Source organism: Aspergillus luchuensis, chromosome 6, assembly GCF_016861625.1.
Source record: "Aspergillus luchuensis IFO 4308 DNA, chromosome 6, nearly complete sequence".
Lineage (NCBI taxonomy): Eukaryota > Fungi > Ascomycota > Eurotiomycetes > Eurotiales > Aspergillaceae > Aspergillus > Aspergillus luchuensis.
Genome location: NC_054854.1, coordinates 3,895,029 through 3,919,545, shown reverse-complemented (window position 1 = coordinate 3,919,545; position 24,517 = coordinate 3,895,029). Strand labels below are relative to the sequence as shown.

General features: G+C 54.5%; 7 protein-coding genes across 7 annotated transcripts; 2 read left to right on the top strand and 5 right to left on the bottom strand.

The window, feature by feature from the left end:
* Positions 1 to 333: 333 nt before the first annotated feature.
* Positions 334 to 4,345, top strand: AKAW2_61364A (uncharacterized protein; the record flags this gene model as incomplete). Its single annotated transcript, XM_041680948.1, has 7 exons — positions 334 to 392; positions 559 to 1,731; positions 1,783 to 2,502; positions 2,561 to 3,577; positions 3,634 to 3,907; positions 3,964 to 4,078; positions 4,134 to 4,345. 7 exons carry the CDS (start codon positions 334 to 336, stop codon positions 4,343 to 4,345), a joined length of 3,570 nt encoding a protein of 1,189 aa, XP_041546862.1.
* Positions 4,346 to 5,807: 1,462 nt separating this feature from the next.
* On the bottom strand, positions 5,808 to 7,514 carry AKAW2_61363S (homeobox domain-containing protein; the record flags this gene model as incomplete). Its single annotated transcript, XM_041680947.1, has 1 exon — positions 5,808 to 7,514. One exon carries the CDS (start codon positions 7,512 to 7,514, stop codon positions 5,808 to 5,810), a length of 1,707 nt encoding a protein of 568 aa, XP_041546861.1.
* Positions 7,515 to 7,951: 437 nt separating this feature from the next.
* Positions 7,952 to 10,279, bottom strand: AKAW2_61362S (uncharacterized protein; the record flags this gene model as incomplete). Its single annotated transcript, XM_041680946.1, has 1 exon — positions 7,952 to 10,279. One exon carries the CDS (start codon positions 10,277 to 10,279, stop codon positions 7,952 to 7,954), a length of 2,328 nt encoding a protein of 775 aa, XP_041546860.1.
* A 235-nt stretch (positions 10,280 to 10,514) lies between these two features.
* On the top strand, positions 10,515 to 12,076 carry AKAW2_61361A (M20 family metallo-hydrolase; the record flags this gene model as incomplete). The annotated part of the gene is made up of 4 exons (XM_041680944.1): positions 10,515 to 10,669; positions 10,742 to 11,059; positions 11,121 to 11,948; positions 12,001 to 12,076. The coding sequence occupies 4 exons, from the start codon at positions 10,515 to 10,517 to the stop codon at positions 12,074 to 12,076; spliced, it is 1,377 nt and encodes a 458-aa protein (XP_041546859.1).
* Positions 12,077 to 12,279: 203 nt separating this feature from the next.
* Positions 12,280 to 13,516, bottom strand: AKAW2_61360S (uncharacterized protein; the record flags this gene model as incomplete). The annotated part of the gene is made up of 4 exons (XM_041680943.1): positions 12,280 to 12,403; positions 12,457 to 12,740; positions 12,803 to 12,991; positions 13,049 to 13,516. The coding sequence occupies 4 exons, from the start codon at positions 13,514 to 13,516 to the stop codon at positions 12,280 to 12,282; spliced, it is 1,065 nt and encodes a 354-aa protein (XP_041546858.1).
* A 387-nt stretch (positions 13,517 to 13,903) lies between these two features.
* Positions 13,904 to 19,345, bottom strand: AKAW2_61359S (putative NF-X1 finger and helicase domain protein; the record flags this gene model as incomplete). Its single annotated transcript, XM_041680942.1, has 1 exon — positions 13,904 to 19,345. The coding sequence occupies one exon, from the start codon at positions 19,343 to 19,345 to the stop codon at positions 13,904 to 13,906; it is 5,442 nt and encodes a 1,813-aa protein (XP_041546857.1).
* A 1,310-nt stretch (positions 19,346 to 20,655) lies between these two features.
* AKAW2_61358S (DUF3659 domain-containing protein) lies at positions 20,656 to 23,823 on the bottom strand (the record flags this gene model as incomplete). Its single annotated transcript, XM_041680941.1, has 3 exons — positions 20,656 to 21,180; positions 21,250 to 23,624; positions 23,679 to 23,823. 3 exons carry the CDS (start codon positions 23,821 to 23,823, stop codon positions 20,656 to 20,658), a joined length of 3,045 nt encoding a protein of 1,014 aa, XP_041546856.1.
* Between the last annotated feature and the right edge of the window lie 694 nt (positions 23,824 to 24,517).

The following is a 24,517-nucleotide window of genomic DNA, read 5'->3' as shown; positions in this document are numbered from 1 at the left end:
TCCCTCTCACCCTCTTTCTCTTCCTCTCTCTCTCTCTCTCTCCGTCTTCTTTCCTTTCCCCTTCTCCCTCTTTCTATACTTCTCCCCCCCCTCCCCTCCCCTCTAGTAGACTATTCCTCACCCTGCCGCTAATTCCCCACATTCCTTCGTTTGGCCACCATCTTTCTTTTTTCTCCCTCTTTCTTCCCTCGTTTGCTTTTTCCGGCTGTGGCGGCTTGTTTTTATTCTTATTTTTATTTTTTTGTTTTCCCTTCACCTTCATCTTGCTCGGTTTCCCTTCCCATTTTCCTCCCCTTTCTCATCCTACGATATGCCAGCAGCGTCCCGTGAGTGATGGCGGCCTCCTTCCAGCACCCTGAGGCTGAGCGGGAGAGAATTAGAGACTTGTCCCGGTAAGTTAATCCGATTTTCTCCGCCTTTTCCCCGACAGGATTAGAGCAGATCAAAGATCAGCTCTGATCTGATCTGATCTGATCCTCTCTGCAATGTCGATCATAACCACCCTTTTCTCCAATTCAACTGCGATATTATTACACAGTTTGACCGTCGTCGCGCTAGGTACTATTGCACCGTCGATCGTCCCGCCCTCCGTCTGGAAGCGGCCGCAGAGGAGGCGACTCACTCTGCCGCCCATGGGGATACCTCCTCCTCCTCCACTCCCGACGTCCGGCTGTCGTCCGATATCACTCTCACGGCGCTGGCTCAGCTGGCTGTCTTTCGCTTTGCCTGCAACCGCGCCTTCATCTCCATCATCGATGGCTCCAATCAATATCTGATCGCCGAAGCCACCAAATCCATCTCCTTGCGCGATAAGGATCAGCATGACCCCGATGATGGCATCTACCTGGGGGTCCGCACCCTCGACCTGGTCTGGGGGGTCTGTCCTCATTCCATTGCCCTGTTCACCGGCCAGGATCCCTCCAAGGTCGTCGACTCCATCAACGTGACCGCCAATACCTCCCGTTACGTCGTCCGAGACTTTACCCAGGAGGACTTCTTCAAAGATCGTCCCTATGTCACCGGATGGCCCTATTTCCGCTTCTACGCCGAGGTCCCGCTGTACAGTCCCGCTGGTCATGTTCTCGGTTCCTTTTGCGTCATCGACGATAAGCCTCGTTCCGACTTTGGGGATCGAGAGATCGCCTCCCTGCGTGAGGTGGCCGATGCCGTCACCCAGCACCTCGAACACGTTCGCATCTCCCATTCGCATCGCCGCGCCGAGAGTCTTGTCAAGGGTCTGACCAGCTTCGTGAAAGACCATCCCGCCTTTGACCCGACCGATGTGCCTGGACCTAGCCATGGGCCTACGCTGGTGCCCAGCACTGAGCCTGCACCCCCGCAGCCCCTGTCGTTAACCGACGACCCGTTGCGAGAGCCTCCCACGCAGCTCCAGTCCGCATCCTCCGAAATGACGGGCGAATTGACCTCTTTATTCTCCGCCGTCACTTGCTCCGAGATCACCGCCACCTCGACCTCCGTGAACGTACCGGGTCCACGCCCCGTCCCGGTTGCCGTCCCGGATGAAGTCCTTCCGCCCGACGGGTCGGAGACGCACGATTCCAGCGTCGTGGTGTCCGACCACACCGAATATCCGGTCGTCTCAGTCATCGAACGCGAGGCCCGCTCCGAAAGCCTATTTCGCATCTTCACCCGCGCCAGCCTCACCCTGCGCGACTCGATGGATCTGGATGGTGTGGTGTTCCTGGATGCCAGTCGGTGTAACGCCGGAGTGTGAGTACCGTGTCCAACCCAAGGGTCGCAGAGGCGTATTAACGAAACAAGCAGTGTTCGCCCCGGCCAGCCCGGGTCCTGGGAGCCTCTCCCCACCACCGCCAATCCCGAGTTCCTCGCCGATCCCTACCCCAGTCCAGTCGACTTGCCCGGCGTGGGCTCCCTTTCCAACATATCAGAGAAGCCGTGTGAGGTGCTAGGAAGCGCCCAACAGGATGAGGTGAGCGCCAATCAACCCATCACGGAGGCTCTTCTCAACCAGATGATCGCCGCCTTCCCCCATGGTCAGTTCTTCAATCTGCAGGACTGGATTGACGAGGAGGGTGGCCAATCTCTGTCGCCTTCGCTAGAGGAGCGGTCGGAAGGAGATCATACCATGTCCAACATCTGCCGTCGACTGCGCCAGCATCTCCCCGATGCCTACTGTGTGCTCTTCTACCCATTGTGGGACTGGAATCAATCACGCTGGCTGGCGGGCACCTTGGTCTGGACCCAGGCCAGCAATCGCGCGCTGGGCGTCGACGAGCTACATTACTTTAAAGTGTTCGGAGACTCCATCATCTCCGAGGTGGCCCGCGTGGATTGGGCCAGCACCCAGCAGTCCAAGTCGGATTTCATCTCCTCCGTTAGCCATGAGCTGCGGTCGCCACTGCATGGCATCCTGGCCAGCGCAGAACTGCTGCAGACAACCCCGCTGCATTCGAGTCAGGCGCATTGGATGAATATGGTCAAGAGCTGTGGATTGACTCTGCTGGACACCTTGAACCACCTGTAAGTGTCTAGCCCGGTTTATGAATTACCACACTACCCCCTGCTAAATTACAAACAGCTTGGACTTCGCCAAGATCAACAACTTGACGACGACTGAGGAGGCCAGCCCCGACCAGTCCAAACCCAGCGTGACGAATCTTCTAACCGTGTTCGACCTCGACGACCTCATCGAAGAAGTCACGGATGTTCAGTACACGGGCCAGCGATTGGCCCAAGCGGTGGCTCCCTTGACGGGACGCCCAGCGCAGCCGACCTCTACGCGGCCGGATGGGGAACTCACGGTCGTGGTGCGTGTACAGGAGCGGAGCACGTGGAGGATACAGTCGGTAGCTGGTGCCTGGCGACGCATCGTGATGAACCTGCTGGGCAATTCGTTGAAGTGGACCAAGGCAGGTTTTGTCGAGGTGTCGCTCTCCAAGGCCCGCCGCGAGTCCAACCCACACACAGTTTTGGCGCATCTGTCGGTCACTGATACGGGTTCGGGTATCAGTCCAGACTTCCTCCGACACAAGCTCTTCTCTCCTTTCACGCAGGAAGACGCTTTATCGGAGGGTCTTGGGCTGGGATTCAGCATTGTGCGCCAGCTGGTTGCCTCGTTAGAAGGCCACATCGACGTACGCAGCGAAGTCGGCGTGGGCACACAGGTTGACATCTATATCCCCGTGCATCCTAGCGCGGCGCAGGCATCCCGTCGCGGCAGCCCGGACGAACTCGCCACGCCGTTGCCGCCTATGGCAGCCTGCCTGATTGGATTTGACGGTTATCCCAATCCGCGGGAGATCCCCACGGGCATCCTGCCGGCCGAAGCCAAACGCAAGCTGGCCATTCGGAGCTCGCTGACTTCTGTACTCGTTCAGCAACCAGGCTGGACGCTGTCACTGGCCGAATCCTTGGATCGTGCGCAGGGCGACGTGGCCGTGGTTGAACAGGGTGATCTGCACCCTACGCCAGACAAACCATCTCCCCTTGACTCGATGGTGCAGCGCGGGTTCAAATACTTCATCGTACTGGATAGCAACAAGCCACTGCCGCAAATTGAGGCGCTGGCTCCAAATGTTGTTCGGGTATCTCAGCCGTAGGTCGACCTTAATAACACCCTTTCGTGATCTGTCCAGACTAACAGTAGAATAGATTCGGCCCCCAGAAATTTGACGACGCTATCCGGCGGGTGCAGACTCTAGCACGTGAGGCTGCGCTCAATCGCCCGCCGTCGCGGCCGGCACCGATGCCACTGCAGCCCTCCCTGTCCGCGTCGCCTAGTCTGACGCCGCCGAGTGCCCCAGATTCGGCCATCGATTTCGCCTCCCCTTGTACGCCGCTGGAGCCTGCGCATTCTCATCCTCCCAGTAAAGCTCCCAAGGACATACATGTTCTCATTGTAGATGACAACGACATCAATCTAAAGGTTTGTCGAGAATCCTGCCAACGTTCTTGCATGCCATGACTAATCCTGGTTCATAGATTCTGGCAACGTTCATTCGGAAGATTGGTTGCAGCTATGACACTGCCTCCAACGGACTACTCGCCCTGAACACGTACAAGGAAGCCACTCGGCGCCACGATCTCATCTTGATGGGTAAGACATCTCTCCGTGTCTCGGCACCCGGACTGCAACTGACCATATGCGACAGATATTTCGATGCCCGTGATGGACGGCATCGTCGCGACGGACCACATCCGACGATACGAAAAGAAGAACGGCCTCATTCCCTCGCGTATCATCGCCGTGACGGGCTTGGGGTCGGCAGACCGCCAGCAACAAGCGCTGTCGGCGGGGGTGGATGAGTATTTGGTCAAGCCCGTGTCCCTGCGCGGGCTGAAGAAAGTGATGCGGATTTCATGATGACGACTCTTGCACGATACCTCTTCTCCTCATGGTTCTGTACAAAAGCATACCCCCCTGCCCGTTGGGCCCTTGGGGTGCCCCTTAGTGTGATATATTCTTCCAGTAGACAAATGTATATACGAAGATTTTGCCTGGATGGCTGGGATGAATGATGCTGTGGATGATGTGTCAATAGATCTGAAAGTCTGGCCTCCGTCTGTTGTGGGTCACCAGGCTGCTTGGAGTTAAGGTCACAACTAGTAGCCAGCGCGTAGCTCCGTCCCTCCGCATAGCCCGGGAAAATGATTACCCGACCGGAAACCATCACTGCTGTGTTACCCTATTTATTGTGCGCACTACACCGATGAAGCTTGGAGTAGTGGCGAAGTACCGGCATATTTATATTCTTGTGAGAAATAAAGTTGCTGCTGAGTGTACGTAGTGTCGGTCTATACTAAGTAGTTGCCAGACGAGCGTGCGAAGAGAAATAGCACGACTGTGCCAAACATTAAGTACTTATATATATTTTCCTACCCTAACGGTCGATACTAGTAGTAGTAATGACCACAAACAGAACTCCAAACAACTCTGAATCAACAGTTCAGCAGTGTCTCTGTGTAGTACTATCCATATTATTTCAATGTTAGACCACACTTGTATATACTTCAGGGCTATTTTGAACGACCAAGTCTATCGAAGCTGGCGTTTGGTCTTGCTGCCAAGTCGAATTTGCATACATGATGCCTGCCAAGAGACATTGTTGGTAAGAAGCGCAGTATTTTCGTTCCACCCACATGAGAATTCAGCGGTCGGAAATACCATATCTCTTCAAATAGAGTATGCTAGTGCTATTACGAAAAAAAGAGATAGTAGCAGTCCACCTGCCAGCCATTAAGGAATTGTCTATTATATAGTCGCTCCGCTTGGACCATAATCGAGATAGTGTACTATACATAAACTATCACACGGCTCTTACAGCTCCATAATGCGATACTTTCTACGTCCTCCACGGTCCGGCTCTACGCTAGAATATCTTCAGACCAAGACCAAAAGCGTACACAAGTTTTTGGCCGGCATCAGTGGCGCGACAGGTTGATCAAGACATGCCGCGAACGTGCAGCAAGCTGATCTCTTCATAGTATCCGACGCATTGGCAGTCGAGAGCAAGTTCCAGACTAGTGCTCCTGCACATGTAAGGCTCGGATGCAGCTCCGTCCCAAGTAGACCTCGGATCGTATCTTCACGCCGGGGCAAGACCACTGGAGGCTTGATATAGATGGTTTGGCAGTCGCGCACGTGGTCGGCCTGGGTATAGTCATCTGGTTAGGAGTTTCAAAGGAGACGGCCAACCTCAGCCCTTGTCGAAGAGTCAATAATTTGAAGAGCAACTCTATCCGACCCTCAGATGTCTAAAACCACCTGCCCACTGGCAGACGTTGTTTATATGCTTACGATACCTGGAATATGGTATCTGCGACGGTCAAGAACCCCCTTCAACGTATACAGACCGATCCGCGGGCAGGACAGCATCCCGCAACATGGCCTGGTACAAGGGGTCCAGCCCCCAATCACCCGACCAGTCCGCCATGCGCTGTCCGTTCTTGAAGTGCTCTGCCAAATGATCCGCGCGTGCTGCCCACGTCGACAAGATTTGCTGACAAAATCCACAGCGGCTTTGCACATCATTCGTCACGACGCGACAAGCCTCCACACGTAAGGCAGGGACCGTGGTACAGTGATGAAACTTGCGAAAGTGCTGGATCAAATGGTCTTTACGCCGGAAGGAACGTTCTGATAGCGGGCGATCCGCGCACACGTCGAACTCATGGGTCGAGAAATGAGATTCGGTAAGTGGAGAGGCTCCGCAGAAATCGCATTGTAATACCTCCGAGCCAACCAGATCTAGAGCGCCCGATCCCACGCTACATATCCAGGATTCCAACGACAGGTGTACACTCTTTTCGTGACGGACCCAATCATGCTTTTTCTTGAACATATCCACACAGAAAGTACACTGATATGGGCTCCCCGCGGCCGACTGGCGCCTGGGCCGTCTGCGACGGGAATGGGATCGCGGCCACCCATCCGACAGGGGGAACGGCAGAAAGCTCTCGGACTGATGACTCCAGGCGGATGAGAAGCTCCCGGACGACGCCTGCGACGGTTCACTGTCGATACTCGAAATGGAGGATGCGAAGTGGCGAGAACCGGGACTCGCGCCGCCAGGGGTGCTGGGGTAATCCCAGGCGGCATCAGTGCCGGCGGCGGCAATAGCTTGCTGAATAGCCGACTCTGATACGGGTTCTTGGTCTGGTGGTGATCGCTGCCAGCGTTCCATTGGAGTCAGGGCCGGCGATCGGGAAGTGGGCATTGGGGAGCCGCTGCGGAAGATCTGACTCGGTCGGGAGGTGCGGTGGGCCATACGATGGCGCCGTCGGGCATTGGCAAACCAGGTGGAGATCTGCTTCTCGGTGAGGCCGGTCTGCTGGGCAAATGCTGCCTTCTGTTCGTCTGTGGGATACGGAGCATGCTGGTTCCGATAAAGCCAATCCCGCAATACTTTGGCACCTTTTCGGGAAAACCGTGGCCTGTGCTGTCCGTCCTCTTCCTTTCTTTCCTGGTCATACGACGATTGCGCCTGGCCATTCTGTGTATCCGACACCGGTAATGCATGTGGAGCAGGAAACAGCTCCTCCTCGGTCCACTCGGTGACGCCATGCATATGATTGAACACGGGAAAGACGGTTTCGAAGCCGGCAGGATGGCGCTTCTCGCCGCGGGCGAGGCTGCATTCACGGAAGAGGGCGACGCAACTGGAACAGGATGTGACGGGGTTCGGATTGGCCTGGGTGGTGCGAATGATGAGGCACTGCAGTCGGTGCTGTTGACAGTACATGCAGGGGACAGGGGGACGATATGCGCCAGCGAGCCACTGAGAGACATTGACAAAGTCATCGGGCGGGGGGATGATCGTTGTGTTGTTGGTGGAATCCGGCTGCGTCGACCAAAGGGTTTCGCTGGAAAGCATCTCCAGTGAGCCCCAGTCATCCTGCAACTGAGGAGTCATAGATGAGAGAGCCTCCGCGTCTACCACGCCCGGGAGGGCATCTGGGTAGACGGAGGGCAGCCATTGCGCCCAGTGGTCGTCGTCGGTGGATGGCGGGGGAGCGTCGGAGGAGTTGGCCATGACGTGGGAAGGGAGGTAAGCTAGGGACAAGCCACCTGAAGAACAATTTAAGGAGAATGGACTATGGGGAATGTCATAGTGAAGGCATAGAAGGCAGTCCACAAGACAAGAGAGGAGGGAAGTTACACATAAAAAGGAAGAGGAGAAGATGAAGGAGAAGATGGAGAAGAAGGGAAAGAGGCTACATGGGGGAAGGCGGGGACAGAAGAGGGTCGCTTGTTTCACCGCCTTTCATATTAGGGAGAAAGTCGGCGAATTCAGCCGGTGATTGGCCTGAGGATTTAACTGGTTACTAATCTCCATCAACTTTGCCGATGTTCGTAACGTGAATTGATCATATCATCAACAACAATTGCTCAAGGGTTTTCAGGTCTATTCTTTTATTCTCTGTATCATCTCCTTCATAGGTACATGATATCTGATCATGTTGTCTCGATCTATTTACAGAATTGCTGGATAAACTGCCCCAGAATCTCCCGCAGCTCGCGCATACTGTCCACCTCCACCCATTCTTCGCGCGAGTGCAAGCCTGCCCCCGATGGGCCAAACACCACACTTGGGGTCCCTGCCTCAGTGAGTAATGCGGCATCACACCAGAACGGAGCACTTTGGACCCGGGGAGGTTGTCCGACAACCTCGGTGCCCAGCTGGACCAATTGCTGCACCACCGGATGATCCTTGGGAACATGCTGGCTGGGGCGCCAAAGCGTGATGCGCGGCTCTCGATACTGGAAGTCGAAATGCTCGTCACTTAGTCGCTTTAGGATGGCACCCAGCTCAGCCAGGATCATCTCATTGGTCTGCACCGGCACAGTGCGGTATTCCAGAGTCAGTGTGCAGCTGGCAGGGTACGAGGAGACTTCTTCTCCGCCCTGGATGACTCCACAGTGCAGTGACCCCGGTCCTAGCACCGGGTCAATGGGCAGTTGCGTCTGATACTCACGCAATGCCTGGAGCAGGTGCCCCATGTTCAAGATGGCGTCCACTCCATCGGCTGGCTGGGACCCGTGGGCCGCTCGGCCCAAGATCTCCACTTCTACCCACACAAAGCCCTTGTGCGCGTGCGCGATGGCCATGTTAGTCGGCTCGAGGATGATCCCCGCATCAGCCCGCCAGCCTGCCGCAATCACGTCCTGGGTGCCCTGCGAAGCATCTTCCTCGTCTGCTACCGCTGCGACTATCACATCTCCAGCCAGTCGTTGCTCTCGGGCCACGAGAAGGGCTGAGAGCCCGGCCGCCAGACCACCCTTCATATCCAACGTGCCGCGACCAAACACGGCCTCCTTTCCATCTTTCACCCCCAGATGGCCTGTGAGCGCATCGCCATCATAGGTGGTCAGACTGACTGTATCGACGTGTCCGTTCAACATGACGGACGCTCCCCCGCCGGAGCCGCGGATGATGCCCACCACCGAAGGTCGTCCGGGCGCCGTCTCGATGCGATGGTGCTCGATGGCGCGATGGGCGAACCAGGCACAGAGGTAGTTGGTGATGGCCGTTTCTCCGGCGCCCTGTGTCTTGGACAACGTGAGATTGGAGGAGTTGATCCGCGTGAGCACCTGTGTCAGTGCCACCGGATCATCCACGGAGACATCCATTGGGACCTCGTAGGGGCGAGAGCCCTCCGTGCTGAGGAGCAGGATGACGGAATCTGGGGAAAAGAAAGTCGAGGTCGGTGAAGCCTCCGCCTTCAGCCGGCGGATGGCAGCCAGGGAAGCAGCACCACAAGGACCGGAGTCGATGGATTGGGCAGCCAGGTCTTGCACGGCGCAGTGGCTCTCCCAGTCCGAAATGGTGAGACTAACGTCGACTAGCTGCCGCAACAGGGGCCAGGCGGCGGACGATACCGTGCCGCAGTTCATGCCGGCCATGATGCTGGGACTAGTCGTGACGGAGCTTGGATGGCCTTGTTGCAAGCTGTGCGTCAGGCTAGGCGCTGTATCCGGCTCCACGGCTACGACGGTGGCGGGCGTGTCGCGCGACTTATAGTATGTGGCGACAGCTTCCGCGAAGGAGCCCACGCCCACCGGGGCCACGACGAGGCTGTTCTGCAGGCCCAGGGCGTGGAGCTGGGCGTCGGCTTCCTGGAGCAAGGTGGCATAGCCCTCCACCACCCAGGCCGGGATCTCTTCGTAGCCTTCTAGCGCCGTATCCTGCACCAGGATGCCCTGGGACATTTGGTTGGCGGCCGTGGCAGCGGTCTCGACGGCGTGGTCATAGTCCCCGTCCACCACTTTGACTTCGGCTCCCTCGGAGCGGATCTTTTCCTGAGTGTAGGCGTGCATTGTGCACGGGACGTAGATGTGACATTGGAGCGACATCTGCCGGGCGATGCGGGCCACAGCACGGCCATGGTTGCCCTCAGTGGCCGCGAGCAGGGTAATGGGCGCGGACTGTGCGCGCACCCGCTCGATCAAGGTGCCAAGTGGTGTACCCTCTGGTAACTGTACAAACGAGCGGATGGCCTGGTAGATGGCCCAGGAGGCCCCCAAGACTTTAAAAGAGGGTAAACCGAAGCGGTTGCTCTCCTGCTTGAGGTAGACAGCACGCACTCCTAGTTCCTCAGCCACAGCGGGCAGCGGCACCAGCGGACTCGGCGCATAGCCGGGGAATTGTTGGTGGAAGGCCAGCGCCCCCGGGGAGGCCGCCGAGGTGGTCGTGGACGAGCTGGGATTCACGTAGATCGGCCTGCGAAAAGTGGACATTATGATGAGATTTCTTTTTGAATTCTCATCTATCCCACTGACTGGATGGTGCCATTCCATATATAACGGGCGGGGAGAAAAGAGACCTTCATTCCCGGTTGCCGAGAAGGGATGCGCCCTCTCGCGACAAATCCTCACTTTTCACTTGTCCCCAGAAGGCGCAAGGACATACCCGAAAACTCAATTCCTCCCCATTTCCGAAAGCAATGTATGTCGTCTGCGTATATAAGACTCGAGCTTTACCAGCAAACTGGTAGAACCCAGTAAATCACAGCTGCGCCTCTACGCCCCGACGATGTTTGGCCGTACACTTACCCGCCAGTTGTCGCGCCCGGCCTCGCGCCGCTGGCTATCCACCGCGTCGGGTTCAGGGCTCCGTATCAACTCAGATCGCCTCATGGAGACTCTCCATCAAACATGTGAATGGGGAGCTGCCCATCGTTATGGCGAGTAAGTTATGCGCCCGTTAGAAAATTCGCCAGTCTTTGAGATGGAATATTCAAGCTGACGGCGGAATGGCAGAGGACCGACAGAGACCGGCATGGCTCGACTCTGCCTGACCGAAGATGATGCCAAGGTGCGCCGTTGGCTGCGCGAAGAAGTTGAGAAACTGGATTGCACAGTTACGGTCGACCAGATGGGCAATATGTTTGCGAGACAGCGTGGATCCTTGGGATCACCCGCGCCCATGACAGCGATGGGCAGCCATCTTGACACTCAGCCTAGGGGGGGTCGCTATGACGGGATTCTGGGTGTCCTCGCGGCCCTGGAGGTCTTGCGCACTATGAAGGAGAATGGATTCCGAACCAACTTTGACATCGGATTGGTTAACTGGACCAAGTATGTCTAACTCCTGCGTACCCGTTGATGTTACACCATCGTTCTAACCGCTGGCACACAGCGAGGAAGGTGCTCGGTTCCCCAAGTCCATGTGCTCCTCCGGTGTCTGGGCTGGGGAAATCCCCCTCGAGAAAACTTGGGGACTGACAGACATCTTTAACCCGGCCGTGACCCTGCGTTCAGAGTTGGAGCGCCACGGCTTCCTCGGTTCAGTGGCCTGCTCCCATGATCCAGCGACTGGATACCCTCTGGGCGCTCATTTCGAGCTCCACATCGAACAGGGACCTATACTCGAGGAGGCGGGCAAGTCTGTAGGTGTCGTACGTGGAGCGCAGGGATACCGGTGGTTCACCATCACGGTGGGTGGTCGTGATGCCCATACCGGCACGACCCCCCTGGCAGCACGCCGGGATCCCGTTCTTGCTGCATCAAAGATGATCGTGGCCTCCAACGCCATTGCCAAGCGACATGGCGGACTCGCCTCCACGGGCGTGATGAAGCTGCCGCGCAGTTCCTCCACCAACACGGTTGCCTCCGAAGTGACCTTCACCCTGGACATCCGCCATCCCCAGGACGCTGTAGTGCACGCGGTGCAGGACGAATGTCTGCAAGCGTTTGCTGAGATTGCGCAGGAGGACGGCAAGGGCGTCTCGCTGGACTGGACGCTGGACACGGATTCTGCGGCTGTCAAATTCGACGAGCACTGCATCACCGCTATCCAAGATGCAGCCACACAGCTGGTTGGAAAGGACCAGTGGATGCAACTGACTAGCGGAGCCGGTCATGATAGTGTTTATACTAGTCGGCATTGTCCCACGGCGATGATCTTTGTGCCATGCAAGGAGGGTGTCAGCCATCATCCTGAGGAGTATTGTAGCCCGTCTCATTGGTAAGTGTGCGTCGTTGTCGTGGTTAATATTGTTTCTGACTCTTATATGTAGTGCTCTCGGTACTCAGACACTGCTGGAGGCTGTGGTCAACTATGATCGCATGAGAGGGGATCTTTCCAAGGCCTAGAATGATGGCTGACACAGTCACACTCTGGCTACCTTGTGGCGTACCCTTTAGTGTATATTTCCGAATCCTTCTCGGCTGTTTGAGGTTATAGATATCGTATTCAAATTCTTTAGTTTATATGTAATAACAGTATCATAACCAATACTATGTACATCCCCTCAAGCACTCTTGGTCAATCGCTCATATCATAGTGTCAACACCTTTTAACTCCGGTCTAGATGCTCCAAGATCCAATCTACCTCGTCCTTTGCCGTGGTGAGAGCATGCTCGGGGCTATACCGCGGCCGCCAGCCAAACTGTCGACCATGCTGCGCATCCAGCACACATCTACCAACATCAGTACAAGTACATTCGCCAGCATCAATCCTTCGGAAACTTACCCTCCGCCCAATTCTACAGGCACAAAGTCCTTCGGACGACTTAGCGCCTCGCCTATCTCCTCTAGGACAGCATCATTGGCATCCCCCACCGTCGCATCCTCAATTACTCCTCGTTCCGCCAGCCTTTGCGCCATAGCGCTATACAAATCATCCCAAGCCACAGTGCCCGACGCAGCCAAGTAGTACCCTTGTCGACCCGAATCCAGTGTTTCCTCTAGGAGCATTTTCCGAAGCAGATCCAGATACAGACCGACGGTGTCCTGGATATGAGCGACGGGCCAGACCTATGCCACATTAGCCTTGAACTAGAGTGAGATTCAAAACAAGACGAGGAATAAATGCATACAGGCCGTCCCGAATCCACACGATACACACGCTTTGCCTTGAGGGCTGCCTTGACAATCGCGACCGTCTGGATGGAGATGCGGTTCCCGAACCCTTCTCCTGGTCCGTAGACCACACACGGAATGAAGATGTAACTGCGTACTCCATTTGCTTCTGCCGTAGCAATTACGGTGTTATTAGCTTCCAAAGCCTAGACTCAGTAAGTATATAGACAATTGTGAAGATACAGAAAAGAGATGGCACTCACCGGCCCAAGCCACGGATGCGACGGCTTCGCAGTCCTCTGCATTTCATACAGTCCTGGATCAGCATCCGAGAATGCACGATCGGTCGGATGTCCAGCATGACTGCTGAATAGCTTAGCACCAGAAGTATGCAAGAAATGGACGGGTTTCCCAGTGCGCTCGCGCACTTGGCCCAATGCCTGGATCATGGGCACTTGGGTGCGGGCGCTGGCGGCGTCGATGAGGAAATAAATGATGGAGATTTCATGGTCGACGATGGTCTGGATAATGTTCTGGTCATCATTGAGGCCCATGTATAATGGAGTAGCGCCGTATTGCTGCACAGCTTGGCTCTGTTGCTCGGTTCGCACGAGAGCATACAGGGTGCCGTGGGAGGGCAGTTGGGCTGTTTGCCAGCGGGAAAGGAGAGTTCCTCCCAGGTAGCCAGAGGCTCCGGTAATTAGGATGTTGTGGGAATGATTGGTAGTCATGTTGATGTACTTGGAAATATGCAATGGCTAGTAGGTGGTTGTAGTTGGGTTGCTGCTTATTTTATACTTATTGGAACGTAACTAACGTTAGTGATGTAATCCCGATTGGTAAGAGATTCCCGCAATTGAGTAATCCGCCATCAACATGAGCCAACATGAGTCACCCTAAGTCTATTTCACGACTCACGATTTATAAGATATCATTCGTCAAATTCCATAGATTCGAATTAACTAGGTAGAGAATAATAAGCAAGGGTGTCATCACTCTTATCAGTCTTATCTGGGTTATCGCGCACCAACATTACAGATGACATATCAACAACATAGAACAGCTAATTAACCACTTGATTCCCAACACCTTTAACTATCCCCTTGTGTAATCTCACATCATTCAAGTGTCAAGTTTGCTAGTCTCTGTTCCAAGTCATTCGCACGCGTAACTCCGTCGACCGTTTGATGGCTCTGGCCCCCAACTGGGGCACCACACTCGGGACACGTTGAGACTTGCATCGCGCCTCCACACTCGCCGATCGTGAAAGGATGCCCGTTTGGACAATAGTACCAGTGGCCAGTGCCCCTGAATTCGCGGTTCATGGCCGTAATCACTGCCATTCGTTCTTCGTTGGAGACGGCGCTATAGAAAGTTGAGCCTCTCAACATCGCCTTGGAGCTTTCAATCTCCTCCGAAAACCCCAGAGTTTGGCCTGGATACTGCTTACAAAGTTGCTCGGCAGCATCAAGGGCTTCACAGCCTTCGGTAAGCCGACACTCTGCATCCGCTACTTCTTTAATGTGGGATCGCTGCAGAGCACAGAGCTGCGCCAGGAAGATGTAGCCCTCGACTTGATGGGCGACTCGGTGCAGCTCGCTGGCAAGCTGGATGAGGCTGTGGCAGTCATCCATATTTTTCTGCAGATCGACAAAAAGCTCACGCCGTGTGGACAGTGGAGTTGCGATGCTGTAAAGCGAGAGAAAGTCGCCGAGCAGTGCAATGTCTAGCCGGATGAGAAGTGCTCGTGCTAGCAAAACACCCTTCGTTTGCAACACAGATTCATTGAACTTGAATGTCCCTTGGGATTCTTTCTGCCGCCGTGCGTGCTCCACCAGGTACTGAACGCGACTGAAGGGTTGCTCTTCGACTTGAACCCTGGAATAGTATTTCACCATGCGCTTCCTCAACCGGAGTAGTCCATCCCAGCGATTCATTTTGTGCTTCTTCATGAGATCCCCCAGGCGTTTGGTTTGTAGGCTACCGGAGCCTTCAACCCGGATGGCTTCACCGATTTGGAACATTGCCAGCGACCCGGCTAATTCCTTGGCTTCAGGTAGGGCGGTAACCAGCTTTGGCAGTTCCTGGGCCATTGGAACGTATTCATTGTTGAGATACAAGATAAATTTCTTTGTAGCCTCATCCAACATGGCACGACGTACCAGCCGACCGTACCGAGAAATATCCCGCAAAGATCCCCGGCAGGTGGCACATTTTTTGACGTCCTCGACGGAAAATGGCGTTGATGACTCGGTGATCGCGACTGGCTTACCGTCGGCATCCAGCTCATAGTGCCCTTTCATGTCCATCTGGCCATCCATACTCTCCATGGTCAGGAAATGTCCGCATCGTGGAAAGATGCAGGGGTTTTCATTAAGGTCTATCTCCCAATATGCCTCGCCGAGGATAAAATCAACAACGCGGTCCTTGACCTCTGGAGCAGCACATATCTGGCAGAAAGGAGCTGGCGGACAGATCTCGCTACAAACGGAGGGACACTGATGGCCACAGGGCAGAAGTTTCTCGCAGCGCTTAGAGCAAGGAACATTATCGCAAGGAGCTGCACAGGGCAGCGTACATGAACTGTGAGGACACGACGATGGGCATTGTGTCTCGGCGCACGGAACGCAGGGCTCACAGCACTTGTTTGGGCACTGGGAATGGCCACAATGAACATCGCAAGGAGCCTCACACGGAGGACAGGACTCCGGCTCGTGGCAGATCCGAGTACAGCTATGTGCACACGCCGAGTAGTTCCGACCACACGGCTGTTCGCATCGGCCATGGTTGACTTGAGCATTGTTGTCCCCGTCGTACCGAATACACTGCCAGCATTTGCGTCGGCAAGGGTGTCCGCAGGGAAGAATGGTTCCACACACTGCTAGGCATTTGAACGTGGAATCGTCGACGTTGACATGACAAGGAACTGTCACCGTGTGCTTGCACCCGCGCACCTGCTTCACCACGGGCACTGGACACTTAACCTGCGCCGGTTCCTGTGCCTGCCAACAAGGGAGCTCCACTGCAGCATGTCCACATCTGAGTTTCCGGTTGGCGTCGAACACGACCACCTGGCATTGTTGGGGACATTTGTCGCCACAGTTCTTCGGGCAGGCATGATCGCATCCCTTCAAAGGCCTTGGACAAGGTTCCTGGCAGTAGACCGCATCATGGAGCAGCGTCGAATGGCATTTCTGCTTACAGGCATGACCGCATCGCAATCGCTGGGCACAGCGCTGATTGCAGCCGCCCTCTGGGGAGAATTGCACGAAGTGGTCGGGCTCCGAAACAGCAATAGGGGATTCTGGATGGCGTGGACATTGTAGCTTGAGCTGGGCGCCAAAGTTGTCCTTGTCCTTCAAGATCTCCACCACTTGGCGCCACATCGGTACATCTATCGAGGTAGCGGCGTTACCTATGATATACATGCCGTGCTTTGCACGGGACAGCAAAACGTTGATGCGGTTAGAGGTGCGCAGAAACCCGCAGCGTCTCTGAGCATTGCTTCTGACCAACGAAATTACCACAACCTTGGCTTCCTCACCCTGGAAGTTATCAATGGTGGCTGCACGAACGGTCTGTAGTGCATTTGATCGAGACACCAGAGTATTACCTGCGTCTGATTCATTTAGTCCTGCCGCCTCCAGATCATCCTGGTCGCGATCGCCGAGGACGATCGAAAACGACTCGCTGAGCCGACGCCGTAGCCGATGGAGCTGTCCCAGGTAAGGGGTCAGGACAGCAATTTCTCCCTCTCTATAACAGCCTTGTCGGATCAAGTGAGCAACTAGTGCGGTGGTCATCTCCACCTCGAACGCGTTCCAGTGCGAGGTGTTTACCGCATCGGTGCTGGAATTGTCGGCTTCGAGGTGTTGATGATCAAACCAGAACAGCCTCTGGCGCATCCCGCATACCTCCGGGTATTCCAAAACAGAGGGAGAATCTTCTAAGCGAGGGTACAAAGTGTCTCTGACCAGCTGTGCGATGGAAGGATGCATTCTGCGTTGCGTTTCCAACGTGCTAAACGGCATCCGCACCCCTGGGCCATCCTCGCCGGGATCAACCAGTCGCTCAAACAATGATTGATCCAAAGAGTACTGTTCACCACCTCGGTAGTTCTCTCGAGAAAGATTGTAGTCTTGAATCTGCGGGCGAAGTTGCTGGTGGTCTCCAATGAGTATGGCATGCTCGACGGAAGGCAGAAGGGCTGTCAGGAGATGAGCCTCCAACACCTCTCCAGCCTCTTCGCACAGCACTACCTTGGACTGAAGGCTGCGAAACATCTTGAGATTTCGAGCGAGGCCACTAGTCGTAGCCCCGATAACCTGTGCCTGTCGGAGACATCGAAGATCAACCTCGTGTCGAACATCGTTCAGTTTTTCCTTGCTCCTCTTTTGTTCGTGCACCAGGTTCTTAGCTTTGTCGTGCTTCTGACGTCTATTTTCCGTGATCCAGTGCTCATAGATCATTTGCCGTTCCTTGATGCTCATTTGCTCGAGGTTTATATTCTCGAGGATACCGATAGATCGGGGCTTCTCCGTCGACTTGATTCCTCTGTTTATCCACTGACGAAATGCATTATGACCCCTCTTTGATGTCGCAGTTTCCCATCCCTTCTTATCCTTGCTGAAAAGCTGGCGACAATGGCTGGGGTTGTGGCGCTCCAGAAACCGCTTCAAGTTAGCCTCAGACTCTTCTGAATATAATCGTAGAGCATCGAATTCCTTTACGCACTCCTCGAGTTTAACATAGAGGTGATAAATTGAACTCTTTTCGACTTTGGTCTGCGGAGGCCTGTCGGCTAATTTGCTCAAGGTGTATTTCTCGACGCGTTCGGACTTGCAGCGCGATCCAATTCGGACGATCTGTGTCGTAATCTTCTTTTCCAACAGCTCTTCAAGAAGCTGGTCGAGGGCATGATTGGTATAACAGACGCAGATAATTGGTCCAATGTTGGCTTTGGCTTTGGCCGCATTGGCTAGCAGCACTTTGATTAAGGCAACTCCAGTGTAACTCTTCCCTGTGCCCGGAGGGCCCTGTATGAGACCTACCTGGTGCTGAAGGGTGTTTATTAGACCCACGGCTTGAGCCGGATCAAGAATCGACTTCTGTTGGAATTTCTCCATGCCAAAAGCCTGGCCGGGACGGAGATGCAGTTCGGTCTCGTCGGTCATTAAGCAGCCAAGATCGAACTTGAACCCAGGCTTGAGAGCGTACGCCGGCGGAGGCACTTCTGCCACCTGGTCTGGATTTTCGGAGGACGCTGGAGCCAGCAGGTTCGCAAAAGGCAAGTCTTCACTTCGCTTCATCTTTTGGAGCGCGCGCAATGTCGGAGCAAAGGCTGGTAGCAGAATGCCGGGAAACTCCACTAGGGTGAGGGGAGAGACTGCGCCACGCGGACGATAACGATCCAGAACAAACTGCACCTGATGGTTTGTAGGGTCGACGAATTCCAAAGCGACAGTTGAGACATCTTTCTCCTTCCACAGAGACGGGGAATCCTTGGGCTGAGGTGTGCCGGGCGGCAACCTGGGTGGCTCAGCTACCGTACAAAACAATACGTCTCCTCCACTCTTATCGATGAGGCATACAAGGGCGCCACTTTGTAGGCGCCTAGATTGGCTCCACCATTCCTCACGCTGCTTGGCACGCAGTCCCTGCACCTGCGCAAGCTGACGGAATCGGATCGTAAACTGGAGCCCTGCATGTCGATCAAAGGACAAGGAAGCCACCTTAACGTTCGGATATGCGTACGTCCGGACTTGGTTACCCTGTCTAGTATGTGCTGTAGTTTCGGGGCGAAGCTGATGATGGATGACATCTCTCAACTGCCCGACCGTGTCTTCACGGAGCAATCGGAAGTTGCGGTCCAGGAGCCCGGCGACACCGCTGATATGCCACTGTCGAGGGTCCTTCACGGGAAGATACTCGGTGTGTGGGGACAGGATCTCTTCAGATGTGGGCAGGATCTGAATGTCGCAGATGTCCGCCGAATCGTTGTTGTGGCGGCCCCCCGGGGGAGTGCGGTGGATGATGAATGACGAGGGAAGCTTGTCGCTCTCAGGGGTGGGCTGTCCAGAGGAAGCTATGCTTGGAAGTGCTGCACCGATACTGAGTCGACGCAGAATTTTTTGCAAGTAGTCCCTGACATTGTACAGAGCACCTTGCGCCTGCGAGACTTCATGATCCTTCACGATGGACTGGAAGCGGTTTGCCAATAGCTTGAGGCCCTCGTGGACGTACGCCTCTGAATTCAGCTCAAGTATGTGCCAAAATGTCAGGAGAGACATTTCGAGGCGGTTGATCTGATTCTCCGTGACCTGGTCCTTGTTGTATGGTAGCATGTCTGCCAGGAAACCCAGCAGGACCAATGCCCGTCTGCCCGCCACCCCATAGAGGAAAGCATAGATCGTTCCAACAGCCTGCTCGAGAACCAGAGAGTTCCGCACACCAGGATGCGTTACGATGTTCAGAAAAGGCACCACCTGCTGATCGAGGATGACCGACTTCTGTGTAGAGAACCGGGCTGCCAGGATGTTTTCGTCGATCAACTCCTTCATGCGCTTCAAGCCGCCTTCCTCAGCCAGGGCGCGGATCACCTCTTGCTGCACCCCGACATCTTGATTGATCAATCGTTGTGCTTCCCGCAGAAAGCTTCCAAGTCGATGCCCCAATGGATATTCCCGGTTGGGGTTCCACAGCTGTTGTTTCCAGGCGCGAAAACCGTTCTCGCTAGCTGGTGGCTCGGATCTGTTCGCGTTTAGGCGAGGCGCATTGCGGTTGCTGTCGCGGGAAGTATCGTGTGAAAACTTGCAGCGTCGATACTTGCATTTTCCATCTCGAGCAAAATCGCGACAGATTCTAGTGCTGATAAGTCAGTGATTTCTTCGTATGCATCATCAGCGAGTGACTTGCACTCACTTCTGGTTGGCCATCACGGTGTAGATGGGTATCTGTATCTTTCTTTCAAAGCAACAAGAGAGGTGGTTTTCCGATCCGGAAGGTAGAGTATGCCGATGAGCCAGTAGACTTGAAGTTGGAAAATTGCAAAGGGAGATATCCGGGTGCAGTCTGGGGTCTACCACGATGGCGAGGGGATGGTGAGGTTCCACGATACAGAAGAGTAACACAACTGAACCGAACCAGGAGGAAAGTAGAAAACAGCTACTAATAAGTTAGGAGTTTTGAGAGTTTAAGGTGAATGAGCTTTTTCGCTGGCACCACTAGCTGCCTCAGCCTTGTGTAGCAAAAGGTACAATGAGAGGGGAAAGGGAGGGAACCTAAGAGAAGGAAAGCGCCTTGTGGGCGCGTCGCTGCGGCGGTTCACTCTGGGTTGTGCCAGGCTGAGCAACACCATTGGCCCACGTCAGTCAGTGAAGCCAACAGAAAAGGAACTGGAATCACACATGGAATGTTTCTGGGTGGCTGTTGGGGGAGCTCGACTTGCATTCACTGCCTAGTGCATCTAGCGTGTGTCTTGCTGTTGAGCTGAAGGGGCAGTGCTGAGCCACTCTCACAAGGCTTCCATGTAAGTTGATGTCATTGCTACTAGTTGGCGCGCTGCTCTATCAATCAGGAGAGATAAGTGCATTTCATGTGACATACATGTCTTGTGCTGGCGGTTAATATCACATCAAAGACTGGATGATATTACACCTCTTGACGAGGCCCTTGCGTATATCAGGGCCAACCGTCGGAAATCACTTCCTACGGCCGCTCGGCATCCCTAAAACAGACTTCCCGCATCCTTTTGCCCTCCACTTCCACCTCATTTTCCTCTCTTCCCAAAGCAATAAAACCAGTCACTAAAGAGACACAGAAACGCCCGATCAAACACATATCGAGATTTCAGTTTTCAGAGATATCAGCACTATTTCTTTCCACCCAGCCCGATCCCCTGCGTGATGGTCCCCAGTCCCAGACCCTCCAGGAGCTTGTCCACGCCCAAGCCACCGAGCAACCCTTGAAGAAGACCTCCCAGACCCAGACCATTCAGAAGATTACTCACAAGACCCAGAACGCCACTGAGCAAGAGACCGACGGCCGCGATGATCTGGAACAACGGCTCGGACAACAGCGCCCAGAGCGGGTTGATCTCTTTCTTCGCATGGGGCATGTCGGCAATCATACTCTTACCCCGTTCGATCGTCTCCGTCACTAGCTGTGTCAAGTCCTTCAGTAATTCCGCCAGATGATGCTCCTGTGGAGTGGCTTCTTGGGAGGCACTGCGGGCTTTGGCGTTGGCAGCAATGTGGCCATCCGGATCCAACGCTCGCAGGGCTCCTTTGCACTCCTGCAGAATGGTGCCAGCCTCTTCGATCAATGGTTTTACCTCCTTGACCAGTGCTTCTTCATCCAATTCATCCTTGGGTGTACTATTGGCCTTTTCGATATGCTGTTCGAATCAGCGTCAGCAAAATGTGTTCTTATCGGAAGTATGCTCATTAAATGGATGGGTGAATACCTGAGTGATCATTCGACACATGGGTTCCAAGGAGTCCAGAGTTTGCTGAACAATTGAGCACATCTTTTTGGCCAGCTCATTCTCCTCTTCCTGTCGAGCCAGCTGCTCGCGCTCTTCGGGGGACATTTCCGGTTCCTCGGGCTCTGGCTCTGGGGGTATATTCTCCAGCAAGGTACATTCCCCGATCCTATTGCCGGCACTGTCCACAACATAGCCATCCTTGTCAATCGTTCGGCCGATGAGGTTCGACAGTTCTCCCTGAGTAAGCTTGCCAATGAGATTGCCATCTTCATCGCGGACCTCTCCCTCCCGGTTAACCTTACGGCCAGCCATGGGACTAGGCGGTTCCTCTGGAGCAGACCACGGCTCAGCCCGGCCAATGCAATTCCCAGCCGAGTCAAGGACCTCTCCATCATCGTCCACGGCACGCCCAGCAAGGCGTTTAGGGTCTCCCTCGACTAAACGACCAACCGGTGTGCCGTTCGGGTCGACAACCTGACCCTCCTTATTCACCGTCAAGCCATCTAGGCCGCTGAATGGTCCCTCTGGCCGCTCTCGCTCGGCATCGGGAATGAGTTCGGCTTGGCCGACAACGTGGCCCGCAGCATCCCAGACCTGACCCTGCTCATCCACGGATTTGCCCGCCAACTTTCGAGGGTTACCTGTCACCAACCGCCCAAATACAATTCCGTTCGTATCCACGACATTGCCCATCTTGTTTACCACTTTGCCAGCTAATGCAGACAGATCGGGTACCTCCACCTCCTCGGCAGGGGGTTCACATGGTGCAGCTCGCCCCAAGACAGTTCCATGCTGGTCCACAATTTCTCCATCCTCATCGACATCATATCCCTGGAGCTTCTGGGGATCCCCTTCGATCACTCGACCCAGGATATTCCCGTCACCATCCTCCACCCAGCCAGATCCATTCACCATCAGGTCCCTGCATCCCTGGAATGGCCGGCTGAGATCTTTTCGCTCATTTTCGGGGATCAGGTCCACCTGCCCAATGACCTCCCCGTTGTCGCCCCAAATGAGACCATCCGGCGCAATGGTTCGGCCGGCAAGTTGCTTGGGATCGCCCTCAACAACTCTGCCCAGAGGCACTTGGTCCGGCCCAATCACGAGGCCAAGCTTGGTGGGCTTAAGCCCTGCCAGACAACTGAGATCCGGCTTCTCCTCCGTTACCTCGTCCGCAACCTCTTCTGGCTCCTGCCAGGGTTCTGCGTGACCGAGCAGGTTTCCATGCCGATCGAGAATGTCGCCGTCCTCGTCAACCGCGCGGCCTGCGAGCTTTTTAACATCCCCTTCAACTACCTGTCCAACGCGTTGACCGTTGTCATCTAGTACCCATCCCTCCTTGTCAACATACAGATCTTTCATTCCTTCGAAGATGCTGGTTTCTTCCGCCTCTGGTAGAACAGGCTGTACCTTGCCAATGACATTACCGCGGTGGTCCCAGAACTGGCCCTTATCGTCAAGCTCAAAGCCTCCTCGAAAGATCCTTTTTGCATCGCCTTCAACCAACTCCCCAACTAGGTTACCCTGAGTATCCAAGATACTGCCGAACTTCGTACATTTTAGGCCTTCGAGAGTCGATATATCCGGCAATTGCGGCAGTTCTGCCACTTCTTCGGCCTCGGGGAGTTCTTCGGCTTTGGGAAGTTCGTCGGCCTGTGGCAGTTCATCGACTTTCTCAGTCACGACATCAACCCGACCGATCAAGTCGCCGTCCTCGTCCAGGATCTCTCCATCAGCATCAACAACCTGACCAACAAGGTCATCCGGATCCCCCTCAACAACCTTTCCGATCGTTTTCCCCTCTGCATTGACAATGTTTCCACCTTCACCAACAGAGAGGCCTTTCAGGTCTCCAATGCTCACTGCAGCTTTCTTCAATTCCGATATATCTGATGGTTCTGGTATGCCTTTTCCGAGATCGGTTTCTTTCTCAGGCTCAACCACTCCTTCGGTAGGCTCTTGTACGCCTTCTCCAGCCTTCTCTTGCACTTGATCCGGCATTTCAGTGGGGACCTGATCCTTCATGGATTCAGTGCCTTCCCCGATCCGGCCCAGTTGCACGGCTGCTCCCTTGCCCTTATCCGCTAGCCTAGCGGTGGACGAAGAACCTGCCGCAGTGTCTGATGGCATGGCTTCTCTTTGTTCGACAGGCCCACGTTGCTGCTCCAGCTCTTCCTCCACCTCCTCCTCATTCTCCATGTCCTCATTTTCCAGTTCTTCTTCTGCTTCTTCACCTGCCTCTCCTGCTTTGTCCTCAACCTTCTCAACCTGTTCTTCTAGCCCCGCTTCAGGCGTTTTAACAGCACCAACATCTCCCACGTTTTCAGTCTCCACTTTTTTCTCTGGTTTCTCATCTATCGAACGTTAGATACACATTTCTAAAGCTAGTCCACGTTTGGCCAACATACCTAAGGTAGGCTTATCCACCTTTTCCTTCTTATCTACCTTGGCAAGCTTCGGAGGCGCCTTCTTGCGTATAGCAGACGGTTTCTTGAGAGTATCTCCTTTCCGCAAGGACTCCACCTGCCTTGCATCCTCTTGGGTAGCCGCCATTGCTTGATTTGCGTCGGTGGCTGTGACAATGCCGTACACAAATGGATTCCAAGAATTTCCTCGACGCCCGTGATCTGTCTGATTGGGAAGAAGTAGATACTATGCCCGAGGCAACAGTAGTCAGTATTAATGGTAGTCACATTCACTATGAAACCACAAAGCTCCTCCAGTAACTATATACCACGTATCCTCATTGACTGATCGTCGATCATCTTGTCATGATCGATCAGGTTCACATCAGCACGATCACTCAGACGTCATTCCGATCTGATCACCAGGTACCGAGAAATACGAGACGGCAACCGCGAAAGGCCTGCTAGAAGCCATGTCCCCCTCCACATTGTGGATATGTGGGTGAGTGGCGCTTTAGAAACCATGGGATAGTGAGAAAACAAATCGGCTACGACTGCCTGATCATCTACGGAGTTAGGGATACCAAACCTTCCCCGCATTTATTGAACAACTGACTCCGAATTTGCGTATATACCTACGTTTACCGTCGGCGGGAGCCGCATAGCGAATAGGAACAAATACCTTCGTCATGATTTCCATGTATTACAAGTCCAGGCTGTGTACGGATGGAAGCCACTGGATCGACATAACTTCTAGATAATCACGGTTTACATCGACGGTGACCATGTATGATACCGAGGATCCAAGTTCAGTTATATTGCGTGCTAGGGCTCGGTTCAGT